At 33.9% G+C, this 13,885-nt stretch overlaps 1 protein-coding gene across 1 annotated transcript in view; it reads right to left on the minus strand.

Moving 5' to 3' along the window:
* Window positions 1-9,634, minus strand: part of nrv1 (nervana 1) — a 29,522-nt gene extending 19,888 nt beyond the window's left edge. Inside the window, exon 1 of the mRNA XM_023157963.2 lies at window positions 9,200-9,634. Within this exon, the coding sequence (XP_023013731.2) occupies window positions 9,200-9,347 (148 nt within the window). The 5' untranslated portion in view covers window positions 9,348-9,634. The remainder of the gene's footprint in view (window positions 1-9,199) is intronic.
* Window positions 9,635-13,885: the final 4,251 nt, after the last annotated feature.

The raw sequence follows: 13,885 nt of genomic DNA on the forward strand, positions 1-13,885 counted from the left end.
GTGGGCGTTGAACTTAATGCTGATATTTTAGCGGAAAAAGTTCTTGGTTCCAAATATGTTTATTTATTTTATCGCGTGTTTTAAATATCTGTTTAAAAAAATCTGTACGCCGAACGCAACTTTGTTAGAAATCGAAAAAACCGCGAAAAATCTAGTTTTTTCTCCAATTTTGCGATAATAACCATATAAAGGACTAGTTTTTGAAATCCGGTAGTTCTTATTTTTTGCAGACTCGTTTGTGATGTTGGCCTAATGAATAATCCATTTTTTTTTCGTTTCAGTTGTTGACTGGCCGGCTGCCCATAACGTGAGTGCCGTTTGAACTCAAAATCTACAGCATGTCTGATCCCAGTCCCAGCCTGGGTTTCTGTTTTATATGTAAGGATAGTTCAAGTGGAGGTCAAGTACGCCTAGTGAAGGAAAGAGGCGTAAAAACCCTTCTTGCGTCGAGTATTTCCCTTAAGAACATAGAAAATCAGCGTTTATTGAGGGGCGTAAATGAGACATATGTGCACACGGCTTGTCAGATAAAATACAACAATCCGAAGTTGATCAAAGCAGCTGTTAGCAGTGAAAAATCAAATATTACGCCATCAAGGGCCACGCGATCAGTCTCTGAGCAGTTCAATTTCAGAGAACACTGTTGTCTATGTGGAGACAAAATGACTGAAGAGTTCCTTGTGGCAGAAAGGAAGAAGAAGCCAGGAAACGGAAAGCAGCTGAGAAACGTAGTGATGAATGGGCTCTTAAAATAAAAGAGCGTATATCTGAGAACACAGATTTGGTAGCCCTTGATGCCAGATATCATCGGTTTTGCCAAACAAAGCTCTACCAGGCACCACCAACAGGAAAGTCCAGGGGAAATCGTCAGCATCCCACAGTTGATAAGGCCATGGAAAAGATTTATTCATTTCTGGAAGAGAACGCTGAGGAGTGTTAGTTCCCTCTAGATGAACTCATGGATCAGATAGAAGGAGAACGACCTCAACTACGAAAAGTCAAGACTCGCTTGTTTACAAAGTATGAGGAGGACATTTTGATCGTTGAGAGACCCTTCAAACACACCAATGTTTGTTTTAAAAACACAGGTCATAAAATTCTCACCAGTATATGGTATGACAGTAGAGCTCAGATCATCAAGCAGAAAGACTACGCGTGGTGAAGCAGCTGCTGAAGTCGTACGAGAGGATATACGGTCGCAAGTGATTTATTTTCAATATTACTCAATTTCCTACAAATAAATGTATTAACTTTTGTTGTACTTCTCTTTTTTACTTCATTATTCGTAGCTTAATAAATAATAGACGAAATCACATATGCAATTGTTTTATTTCAAACCTGACTTTAATTTTTAAAATATGTGTTCCATTACATAAATAAGAATTTATCAATTCTTCGACATTTGTCTCCTTCCTCTTTGAGTTGTTTATTTCAATGTCTTCCTATAGTATAACAATTTTCAATTGAAGGTAGCTTATTTACAAATTGAACTGAGAGCTAACGGCAACAATGAAATGTTAGAACTAAATTCTTACCGGGGTCAATTTTATTGTCTATGCATCGCCATTGTAAATAATTGAAAAGTAAAATGATTCCATAAAATTTGTCCCCCGTAACAAGATAGCTTCTGCATATCGATAGGATGTACGAGCGAATAGGTGAACCAGTTCGTTAAATACTTTGAAACATCGGTAAACTGATCAACACTTCGCAGGTCTATTATATTTGCACCCTTAAAATGCCATAACTAGTCATTCGATTTCTTCATTATCAAACGTCCTTATCTGCATTGGCGTAGTGTGTTCTGTTTCTTGTGAAGGTGACTTTGTTTTGTATTTATCAAATATATTTTATTATATTTATTGAATAGACTGTTATATTTATTATCTTTAAAATTTAAGATAGAGTTGGCCGATAGGTAGGTACTTGTTTTTCAAAATACATTATCATACGATTTTCATCACATTCACACTTTATTGTGAGATAATTAGTTGACCTAATCATTAAACACAGGTATGTTCCTAAAATATTATTAGTTTCTAGGTAGATATTTCAAAAAGTATATATAAATCACAATGTATGTAGAATTCAGTTTGTTAGTGAACACGCTTGAAAAAGCTACTGTGCGGCGAAACACGTGTTGCGGATTTGTTAATCTGTTCTAGTGAAAATTTCACAATGAAGTGTTTTTCAAAATACATCAACTTTAAAATAGTTTTTGAGGTGAGTAAACAACTGACAAATAACTGAATAATATGATTGAATTTTATTATTTTTTTAGTATTAAGATGGATGCCGTAGCAGGTCCAAGTAATGTACAAAGAAAGCGGAAGTCTATGTCGTTAGAAGAAAAACAGATTGTCTGTAGAGTGTACGAAAATTCAAAAAATACACTTCCTTCAGTGGAAGCTGTAGCCCAGTGTTCATTTTTAACGGGAATAGCCGTGTCGACAATTGAACACATTGTAGGTGAAAAAAAGGTGACTGGGATTGTGCAAGCTCCAAAAGTACATTGTCGTGGTAGAAAAAAAACTGAATTGGACGAGTACCAAAAAAATTTTGTACGCTATACCATTCATTCTTTCTTTTTTGAGAATAAATCGCCAACCCTCGAATCCATTAGGACAAAGGTAATGGATAATGATCTTATTCCAAAAATGAGCAAAGAGATGTTAAGGAAAATAATAAAAGAACATTTAGAATTTATATATGCCGAGCGATCCCGTAAATCTGTCTTAATAGAAAGAGAAGATATAGTCTCATGGCGACGGAGATATCTTCGCTCTATTAGAGAAATGCGTTCTGCTCACGAAAAGATTTATTATCTGGACGAAACATGGGTGAATGCTGGTTACACAGTGTCTAAGATCTGGCAAGATACTACTGTAACTAGTTATCGTCAAGCATTTGTGGACGGTGTATTAACAGGGTTACGCGGACCAACGGGTAAAGGGCAACGACTAATTGTCGCCCATATAGGTAGCTAGAGTGGCTTTTTAGAAGATAATGCACTAATTTTTTTATCCCAAAAAACAGGGGTTTATAACGAAGACATAGACGCCCAACGCTTTGCAAGATGGTTTGAATCCCTTCTTTCGCGAGTCGAGCCAAATTCGGTAATAGTAATGGATAACGCTTCTTATCACAGCCGATTCGTAGAACAGCTGTCAACTATGACCATCAGAAAAGCAGACATGCAGAGTTGGTTAGGACAAAATGGAATTCCATTTTCCGAGGACATGGTTAAGGCCGAGCTTTTGAGTGTCATTAAACAGCATCGTGACAGATCTCGCCAGCACGTGGTGGATACAATAGCTCGTGCTGAAGGCATCACCGTTTTGAGACTTCCTCCTTACCATTGCGTGTTAAACCCGATAGAATTAATCGGGGTCAAATTAAGGGTTACGTAGCTCGTGAAAACGTGACATATAAAATTTCTGACGTCCAACGTTTATTAGGACTCGCAATGGAACGGATACGGAAAGAAGATTGGGCTAATGCTGTAGCCCATGTGATCAAGGAAGAAGAGAATATGCGGAGATTGAACGGGATAGTAGAGACTGTTTTCGACCAAATAATAATAGATTTAAGTGTGACTGGGGATTCCTCTTCAAAAGAGTCAATGGATTCTGAAACTTCATAAGCATAACATAGGTAATTATTTCTTTGCTTTGTAGTTCTCTTTCTATATAAAAGGAACATAATAATTATTTTGTAAATTTTTCTGTTTTTTTGAAGTACTGTATTAGGCAGAATAAGAAAATGTAATCAGTTTTACCATTGACACCAGGGAGCGCCACCTACTATAACAATTTTTACACACAATTACCTGTGTGTTTAAATAAATAAAAATATTATTTTGTTACGCCTCTGCATAGTTGGTAAGAGGATTATCCATTGGTCACTTCAAGTGCGACGTTGCTAATGAATCACCTTCAATTGAAAATTGTTGTAGTATAGTTCATTCTTCACCCTTAAACATAATCGTTCACACTTCTCATTTTATTCTTTAACATACCATCATAAGAAGCTTTGATGGTATAGTCAGGGTCAAAATTAAATTAATCAGAAAGACAGAATTGCAAAAAATTGCGAAGTTCGAAAAAAATGATAACTTTGAAAGGCTTAATCTCGTAAACTATTGGGTCTGCAGAGAAGTTCTAGTATCATATTGTAGCAAATTTAGTCTTATTTAAAAACTTACCAAGCTATTTTTTTCAAAAACTAGTCCTTCAGGGTTTTGATCGCCAAAAATTGAAAAAACCTGTTTTTTTTTAGATTTTTGAAAAACTTGCGTTCGGTGCTCACAAACTTGGATTATTCATTAGGACAACATCATAAACAAGTCCGCAAAAAATCAAACTACCGGATTTGACGCATGCTGTGATGTATAAAGTTACTGGAGTAAAAGAAGCAAATTGGTTATTCAAACCAGAAATATTTTTCCCTCCATATTAATGGTTCCAAAACTGAAAAAAGAACAATTGGTATACCTTTTTCATAATTTGTGTTTTAAAACGAGTTTCAGAGAGATGTTTCGAATGTACCTACGTAATTATTTCTATAAATAATTCGTGAAACAGCTCGTCGAAATCTCACATCAGTTGACTACCCATACTTTAGGAAACCGATATGTCATCAAATGTATGTATATTAATTATAACAGGTCAGCTAAAAACTGTTTTTAATCTGAGAATACGTACTTATACTTGGCAAGTTTCACATGTGAAGGTCGAGTAAACAACAAGGTGTAAATATGATCAACATCAATATTTTGGCTAGATAAATTTTGCGTGCTAGGCGATTTTCTGCTATCGAAAAGAATGGATCAAAAAATGTGCGTTGAATTTTTTATGAAAATGGAATTGAGTTGTCAAAAAACACTTGAAATGTTGACAGTGGCAAACAGTGATTATACTCTGAGTCAAAAAAATGTTTACAGGTGGTGCAGCTTCTCACAGAGTAGGTGTGAATAACGATGCTCACTCTGAATGCCACAGCACTTTATCAACCGATAAAAATGATGAGAAAGTGAAGAAAATTGTTATGGGGAATGTTCAAACTATTGCTTATAACTTATCTATAGTTTATCGACAGATCATTTTTGAAATATTCGAGAGCAAAATGTATTAACCAACATGTGGGAATGAATAAAATAAGAGAAATTCCCAGCTCGATTGCAAAATGGCTTGGAAAAGACACGTATAAGAGCTACACAAGTCGCTGTTTCAGGAGAAGCTCTGTAACTCTTCCGGTCAATGCAGGAGATAACATTACATCCATTACATCCAATCTGATAAAATTGTGGAATCAACATGGAAATTTATGTTGGAAGTAATTATTCAAACTTCACTATCAATTATTATTCCAACAAATGAAATTGTTTATGATGAATAATCAATTGATAATTGACTCTGTTGAAAATAAATCCTTCTAATTTCATGTTTATATTGTGAATTATTTTGGCAGTGAAAAAAATATTTTTTTACGGTGAAAGAAAGTAAATATTTACGCATTTACGCATGGAGATGCCGAAATATCAAGTTTTTTTTGACAGTTGTATAAAGTAGCTATTTATGATATGAGTGTTAAAAGTAAGGTTTTCTTTTGTGGGTGAAAAAGTTTCACGAACAAAATAAAACCTACTTTCAACACAAATATCATACAAAGGTTTTTGTATAACTGTCCTGTTTTCATAATAAAATAGATAAATTTAATATTTCTATGAAAAACACTTTTTGACGACGTCTCTTGTCAGTTAACTATTTTCATGCTATCGCATTTGCTGTGAAGTGGCCGTGTCAGGTGACGCCGAATGACCTGGTTACCAACAAACAGTATTGTTCACAGCCCGTGAAAGTCACATTTGAACTTCTTGCTGGTGTTTAATACCTTGCATAATGAAGAATAATAGTGAGGAATTGTGTATTCTTGACGATATTGAAGAGGCTGCAAAAAGAGTTTCAATTGAATTGTTACCAAAAAAATCGGCTCAGCAGTACGACATCGCATATTCTAATTTTCTTAGTTAAATAAATATCTACCAATGCTGAGTTTCTGAACCTCCCGGAACCAAAGGAATATATAGGTCGCTGTTTCAGAAGGTCTTCTGCTTCTTTGCTAGCAGAATCAGGAGCAAATATAACGGAATATGAGAAGCATAGAGGCTGGAAGTCTACAACAGTAGCTGAGGGTTACGTCGATTAATCTATTTCCTATAAAAAAGCTATTGCTGAAAAAATAATCCCTACAGCTAGCTCCAGCGTTACAGCATCGCCCTCTTCACTTCAATAATTAAATGATATCTAATGCCCATGAAATTGTCAACTCAGATAGTTCAAATATATTACAAGGCTCTTCAACATCGCAAGGTAATAATATCAGCAGTTGTTCTAATTGTACTTTTCATATTAATGTTCATAAATAATAATAATAATGTAATTATTGTATATAATACATTTGTAACAGAATTTAATTATATCTATATCTATTGTTCATAATAAAACTTCCTTGAAAATTGAATAATTATGTTTTGTTTTTTGCTATTTGGTCGAAAAAATCGTGTTTGACACTAGTGTCAAAAATATTTTTAACACGCTACTTTGTAAACATCATGTTTTAATATCCTTGACAATCATTAAAAATGTTACTTTTAATGACAGTTGTACAAAAAAGTGTTTTTGTATATGTCAATGTTCATATAAAAGTATTTGTTTCGGAAACAAAATCTTTCATTTGAAAAAGACCGGTGATGACGTCATAAAATGAAAGTAGATCTTCCTGTGAATTTAATTATAATTTAAAAAAACAGTACACCTTAATGAAAAAATTACATGTTTCGAATTTTTTCTGATGATGATTATAGTTTATTCATTCAATTTACAATGGATTGATGTGTATGGACGCACTGTATACACACAAATCATTTGCCTAACAGATTGATCTTGGGTACTTTGAATGTAACCATCCCTTAAACAGTTTATCTCCACTAAAAACACTGTGTAGGTAATGTAGGTATACAAAATTTAAAGGGTTGAAGAAAAATATGTTTCAAAGTTAACATCCTTTTTTTTTCTATTTGTTATCCGAACCTTCAGATTTAACATTAAACTCACTGCGAAGAAGCATTTTCATGAAGTATCTACAATACAAGACTTAGATAAGATTATGTTTGTTTTTCTGACAAGAATCCAGGATCGATAGTCCGGTCAATTTAGACATTCGAAGCTACCCAAATTCCCACCAAGCTGAAAATCAGTAAGATTGCTTGAAATATGATTAAAAATAGAATTTGAAAGTTCCCTATATTTCCCCTGCATTGAAAAAATTTTATTCAAGGTCAAAGGCCAAAAAAGGAGTTTTTTGCGATTTTCAGCAAAACGGTAAGTTTTATCATAAAAATACTTCAGACAAAAATTGTAGGTAATGAAATTATCTACAAAAAATGTACTAATACTTTTTTTCTACGATTCAAAAACTTGTAAAAGTTGTAATCGTCATAATATGCACACGTCACTTATGAGATGGTGTACTCAGCGCGTTTTTTTTAAACGTGGTTTCCCCATTAGGCCTATTCCACGGGTCAGTTGTGATCCTGTTTAATTTGAAACTATTGCAAAATAATGAATATTAGCTGAGATTAAAAATATAAAAGCAATTTAAGTTAAAAAAAATACCTACTGAAATTAAATCGTCCGAGTCGTAACTTTCAAATTCTTCTTCTTGTTCTTCTTCTTGATCTTCTTGTTCTTTGTTCGTATTGTTCTTCTTCTTCATCATCTTCATCCTTAGTACATGTAAACTACGTTAATAGCGATGTATCGCATGTCGCCTTGTTGGAATCAAACGGATCATCCACTGTTGGTGATTCAATATTAGAGCACGACCGGCCTTGACAATGACAAAACAGTCCGGCTTTTTTGCAACCACATTTAGAACTGCACCCCTTTTTGCAGTTGCAAAAAATTGTTGACTGTCATATTTTCATCAAATAAAATATCAATTGATGTAGATGTTGCTAAAGTTCGACGACGTTGTTCTGCAGCTTTGGTATTTCTCGTGCAATCATTATAGCCATCAAATACGACAGTAACTCTGGAACCAAAATGTCGACGTACCTACGTAACGAATTTATCTAAGATAACGTTAAATGTTTCTTCGCTATCCCACACGCGATGTAATAAGTATCCTCTGTCAATAATTTATGTCGCATTTGTGTTGTTAATATCAAAATCTACCTTTTCGAAACAATCGTAAATGGCAGACTTCTGTGTTTTACGCATCCCTATGTCATCAAACAACGATAAAGGGTAGGGGGATAATTCATATACAATGACCGATACAAAAATATTTTAACATTATATTACAACTACGGAGATGTATATACGTGGCGTACTCGTGCATATTATGACGATTACAACTTTTACAACTTTTTGAATCGTTATATCTCAAAAACGGTGGCTCGTAGGAAAAAAGTATTGATACATTTTTTGTAGATTATATTATGATCTACAATTTTTATCAGAAGTATTTTTGTGACAAAACTCACCGTTTTGGTGAAAATCGCGAAAAACTCATTTTTTTGACCTTGAATGAAATTGTTTCCATACAGGGGAAAGATGGGGAACTTTAAAATTTCATTTTTAATTATATTTTAAACCAATCTTACTGATTTTCAGCTTGGTGGGAATTTAGGTAGCTTAACTCTTATTTTTTGGTCTAATTTAACCGGACTACGAATGATTAGGTAAATTTGAGGCAGTGCTTCCCAAAGTGTGCGTCGCGGCGAAATATTCAATTTAACAATTCGGCAATTTTCTTGGAATTTCCAATCCTCGAATTTTTGCGCCAACAATCGTTAATGCTGACGAAATTCCAGGAATTTAGCATCTAATTTTTCAAGGAAGTCAAAAATTTAGATGTATTAAGGACGCCGCGAAAAAATTCTGATAAATTCAGGAGCCGAAAAAAATTGGAAACCTCTGGTTTGAGCATAACACCATCGGAACTAGATTACTTAAATTAATTCCCATCGTGATACAAATAGATTGTGAATGAACGAATGAGAATCGATAATTATTTTACGTGGAAGCTTCGATCTGCCGGCATGAGTATTTTGTTATAAATCTATAAAATATTGACACATTAAGCGTGAAGCAAACTTTCAACTCGGCTTGATAATAGTAATTTACAATCTCACCCCAGTTTTTTGGAGTCCGGCCAAAGCATTGGCCAGATGGTTTATCATAAATAGCTTTCTGAATATTTTCCCATTTGCTTCTATTCTCTGGTCGATAGAACTGAAATTCCACAACACCATTATCACTTTCTTTGCCGTCAAATGCCATTTTCACTACTTTTTCTGCTGAATGTCACTTTAGCTAATCAAAATTAAACGACGCTCGAAGCCGTATTTCAGTTTTCTGGAATGAGTATTTGCTTCGTCGATATAAATGAAATGAGTGTAAAAATATACTTATCCTCTATTTCGTTTCGGATTGAACTAACTAGGTGGCAAATGAGTTCGTCGGTTTTGTAGGGAAACGGGTGTGTGTATTTGCGTAGTCCTGTATTTCAGTACACAACCAGGTTTCCTGAAGCGGACGATACGATGGTTTGCCGAACAATTTCAATAAGATCAGAGCTATTGGTCAGCGGCGTACCTTACAGGTGTGATTTGCATGCCGAGGGAAGTTTTGTGTTGACTTGACAGCTGTGTCGTATGTAACTTCTCATCCTGGGAGGTGTAAATCGAATTACAACTTCTCAACAATATTTTTTTCCGTTAGATTGGATGACTACATTGTACCCTTCCCAAATAATAATGATTAAATGGAACATAATGTCATGTAGGAGCTAGACAATACGCATCTCGTATCCAAGGCGATAAACAGGCCTACCACGCCCGTCGTGTGGTGAATAGCCGCCTAAATAATAATAATGATAATAGTAAATATTTATTATTCAGTTAAAAAGCATAAGTGTATGCATACATCCAAGCAGTAACTCACAAAAAGTTATAATCAGTAAACAGGGTGTTTCAAATTCGATCCTCACCATTGGGATCTCGGAAACCATGAGAGATACGAAGATGGCTAAATTGGGGCAACGTTGCGCGTTTACCTGACTAACAATATGCCGTTGAGAAAGTTCTGAAATTCCGAGTATATCGGGAGATATCCGGAAAAAACAGAAATTTAGGAAAATTATTTTTATTTTTTGCAGGCTTTATTTTTCAGAAAATTCCAAAATAAATTGCACTTTCACATTGCCAATTTTTCCCTTCTACATAATGGTATTTTCAGATTTGCTATCCGACGATTCGCCTTCCGGCCACCATCATTAACTTTATTTTTTCTTATGGGCGCTACATTGGATTCTTTCTTTTTTGAATAGAGCCAGATTTTACTTTTTCAATGATGTATCATAAGAATAGAATAGAATAGAATAGAATAGAATAGAATAGAATAGAATAGAATAGAATAGAATAGAATAGAATAGAATAGAAAAGAATAGAATAGAATAGAATAGAATAGAATAGAATAGAATAGAATAGAATAGAATAGAATAGAATAGAATAGAATAGAATAGAATAGAATAGAATAGAATAGAATAGAATAGAATAGAATAGAATAGAATAGAATAGAATAGAATAGAATAGAATAGAATAGAATAGAATAGAATAGAATAGAATAGAATAGAATAGAATAGAATAGAATAGAATAGAATAGAATAGAATAGAATAGAAGTTTATTTAACCACATTACACTTTACATGTTTGTAGCAAGGCATGACAAATTTGTTGCTTACGCACAGCAAAAGTAATTTCAGATCGGATGAGTATAAAATATAATTTAAGATAAAAAGTAGAGCAACATAAAGATTATCATTAAAAACATGAAAGAACAACATGATATAAGCATATTTACGGTAGTCAGATGAGTATGTTGCTTGTATGTTGAGACTTAGGAGCGATTTTTAAAATACCCCAGGTAATCAGAGACAGAGTAAAAGCAGCCCTCCAATAGTAGTTGTTTAATGGATTGTTTGAATTTATTCATACTAAGATCTTTCAGCTTGACTGGTAAACAGTTATATAAGTTGTAATCCAAAGAATTTTTTTTTGTGATTTAGCTAGGCGATATCGATTTGTACAGATCTTTTCAGCGTTTCTCGTACGATACTGATGAATATTAGAACGTTTAGGTAAGGTACTCGCAATTCTGTGGATTTCTAGCAAAACATGAAAAATGGATAACGTTGGTACAGGCATGATACCTAGTTTTTTGAAAATTGGCTGATACGGTTCCCGAAAACCTACATCTGCCAATATTCGAATGGCTCGCTTTTGTAACCTAAAGATATTGAGAGAACCAGGTGAGTTTCCCCAAAGAACAATCCCATAACCAATGTAAGAATGAAAAAGCGAATAATAAGTAATTTTTAATATATCAAAGCTGGTAATATTTTGAAGTTGTCGTAGAACATAAATAGTGCTGGATAACTTGCTCCTAAGCTGATTTGTATGTTGATGCCAAGATAAAGTATTGTCAAGTGTTATGCCAAGCACTTTCACGCTATCATTTGAGGGGCCTACGGTGGAGAATTGAAGACGTTGTGTCTTATTGGTATTTAATTTCAAATTATTTGTTAGAAACCAAGTATTAGCTTTATTTTCAATGTCTTCCGATATTTCTGTTAGTTTGTTGATACTATTTCCACTCTAGATTAAGGTGGTATCATCAGCATAAAGAATTGTTTTATTTGGCGCCATAAAATTGCAGAAATCATTTACGTAGATGATAAAAAGTAAGGACCCAAGGATAGATCCTTGAGGGACTCCATGTACTATAGGTTTGAAGCTAGAAATGGTATTATTGCAAGAAACAGCTTGATATCTATTTGTGAGGTACTATTTGATAAGTGTTAACGAAACTCTTTTCACCACATAATATTGTAATTTTTCAAGTAACATCGTGTGTGACACGCAGTCAAAAGCCTTAGATAAATCAAAAAGTGTAATGGCAGTATGCAATCCATCTTCAAGGCCATCAATGACATATCCAACTATATCTAAAACAGCTTGCGAGGTGGATCTTTCTTTGCGGAAACCATATTGGGGATTTGAGAAAAAATTATTTGTTTCAAAATAGGAATATAGGCGTCTTTTTAAAATTATTTCAACAATTTTACTAAAAATTGAGATAATGTAAATAGGACGGAAATCATCCAAGGAAGAAATATCTCCTCTTTTAAATATTGGGATCACTTTGGAGAACTTAAAAGAATCCGGAAATATGCCTGTTTCAAAAATCAGATTTACTAACATGGTTAACGGGTCTAGTATGATGTCGAGTGTTTCCTTGATAATAGAACTATTTAAATCTTGGGCATCTAGGCAGTTTGAATCTATTAGAGATTTTACCGCTTCTGTGATTTCAAGTTATTATTCTTTTCAGAAAAATTGGTGATATTGAAAAAAAATATTTCTTATCGTAATAGGCTTTGACTTTGATGTTTCTAAATTTGACTTTCAATTTGTTACACTCGTGTTATTGTACAAGTCATTGTATTTTTGGTGAAAAATAGCTTTCACGAATGAAGAAAAAAGAGATATGATACAAATTTATTACAAATACGATAGAAACAGTGTTAGGACATCGGAAATGTATTTAAACTTGTATCCCGATAGACGACAACCACATCGAACTATGTTCAAGTTATTGGATCAAAATCTCACAGAGTTTGGTTTATTTGAAAAGCCGAGGAAAAAATACGGAGGCAGAATGGACCAGGAAACTAAAGAAAATTTGATAAATGAGGTATGTACGAGGTAAGTTAGACAATGAACATGAACACCCTCTTCTAGATGAAATCATGACATCATATAATTTATTAATACTGTAACAGTTTTTATAACTAAGTTCTATGCAAATTAGGCACAAAAAGATCTCCGAATCTTGTGGCATAGGTACTGATGATCTTTTCTGTAGAAAAATTTGTCTTTATTTTTTTCTTTTCACTTTCTACAAAGGATGTTGACATGTGGCACTCAATACAGTTTATAGTCGATTGTCAATTCGGTAAAATTAGAACAAAAAATAGCAATGAAGATACAAAAATTTGCGCCCAGCTCAAAGTCACAAAAACGAGGTTTTTGTCACCTTTGACTTTCATAAGAACTACTGTTTCTGAGATATAACACGATTCAATAAATGGAAAGAGTTGTAATCATCATAATATGCACACGTGGTTTTCCCGGTAGACCTACATTGCACAGACCTGTTGTGATTCTGTTTGATTTGAAACGGTTGAATAATAAAAGATTTTGGCAGGGGTTAAAAATGATAAAAGTGGTGTAAATTGAAAAATAGGAAAATGTATTCGTTTGATTTATGATTCTCTAGTACCTACTTCTGCTTCCCCTTCTTCTTGTCCTTCTCTTTGTTCTTCTTCTTGATCCTGGGTGCGAGTAAATCGCCTAAGTAGTGATACATCAAATGTCTCCTAGTTGGTATCAAACGTATCCTCAACTGTTGATGATTCAACATTGGAGCACGACCGGTCTTGACAATTTGTACATGCTAGAGAACAAAACAGTCCAAGTTTTTTGTTATTGAATTGCACCAGAAAGATCATACACTTTGAAGTCAAATAGTGTACCATGGTATGACAACTTGGTTAAAATACATTGTGACAAAAGAGATTGGGCTTACAAGATGTTCAAAAATAATAGAACGGAAAAAAATTGGAACCACTATTAGTTTCTTCGAAATAAATGTGTGAATTTACTGAAACTCGAAAAAAACACTATTATGATAAAATTGATCAAAATAGGTCAAATCCGAGGATTATGTGGAAAACACTCAAACAGCTTGTAAGTCCA

This window comes from Leptinotarsa decemlineata, unplaced genomic scaffold (assembly GCF_025532065.1).
Source record: "Leptinotarsa decemlineata unplaced genomic scaffold, Ldec_3_MD MMD2_tig00026374_RagTag_RagTag, whole genome shotgun sequence".
In the NCBI taxonomy this organism is placed as follows: Eukaryota; Metazoa; Arthropoda; class Insecta; order Coleoptera; family Chrysomelidae; genus Leptinotarsa; species Leptinotarsa decemlineata.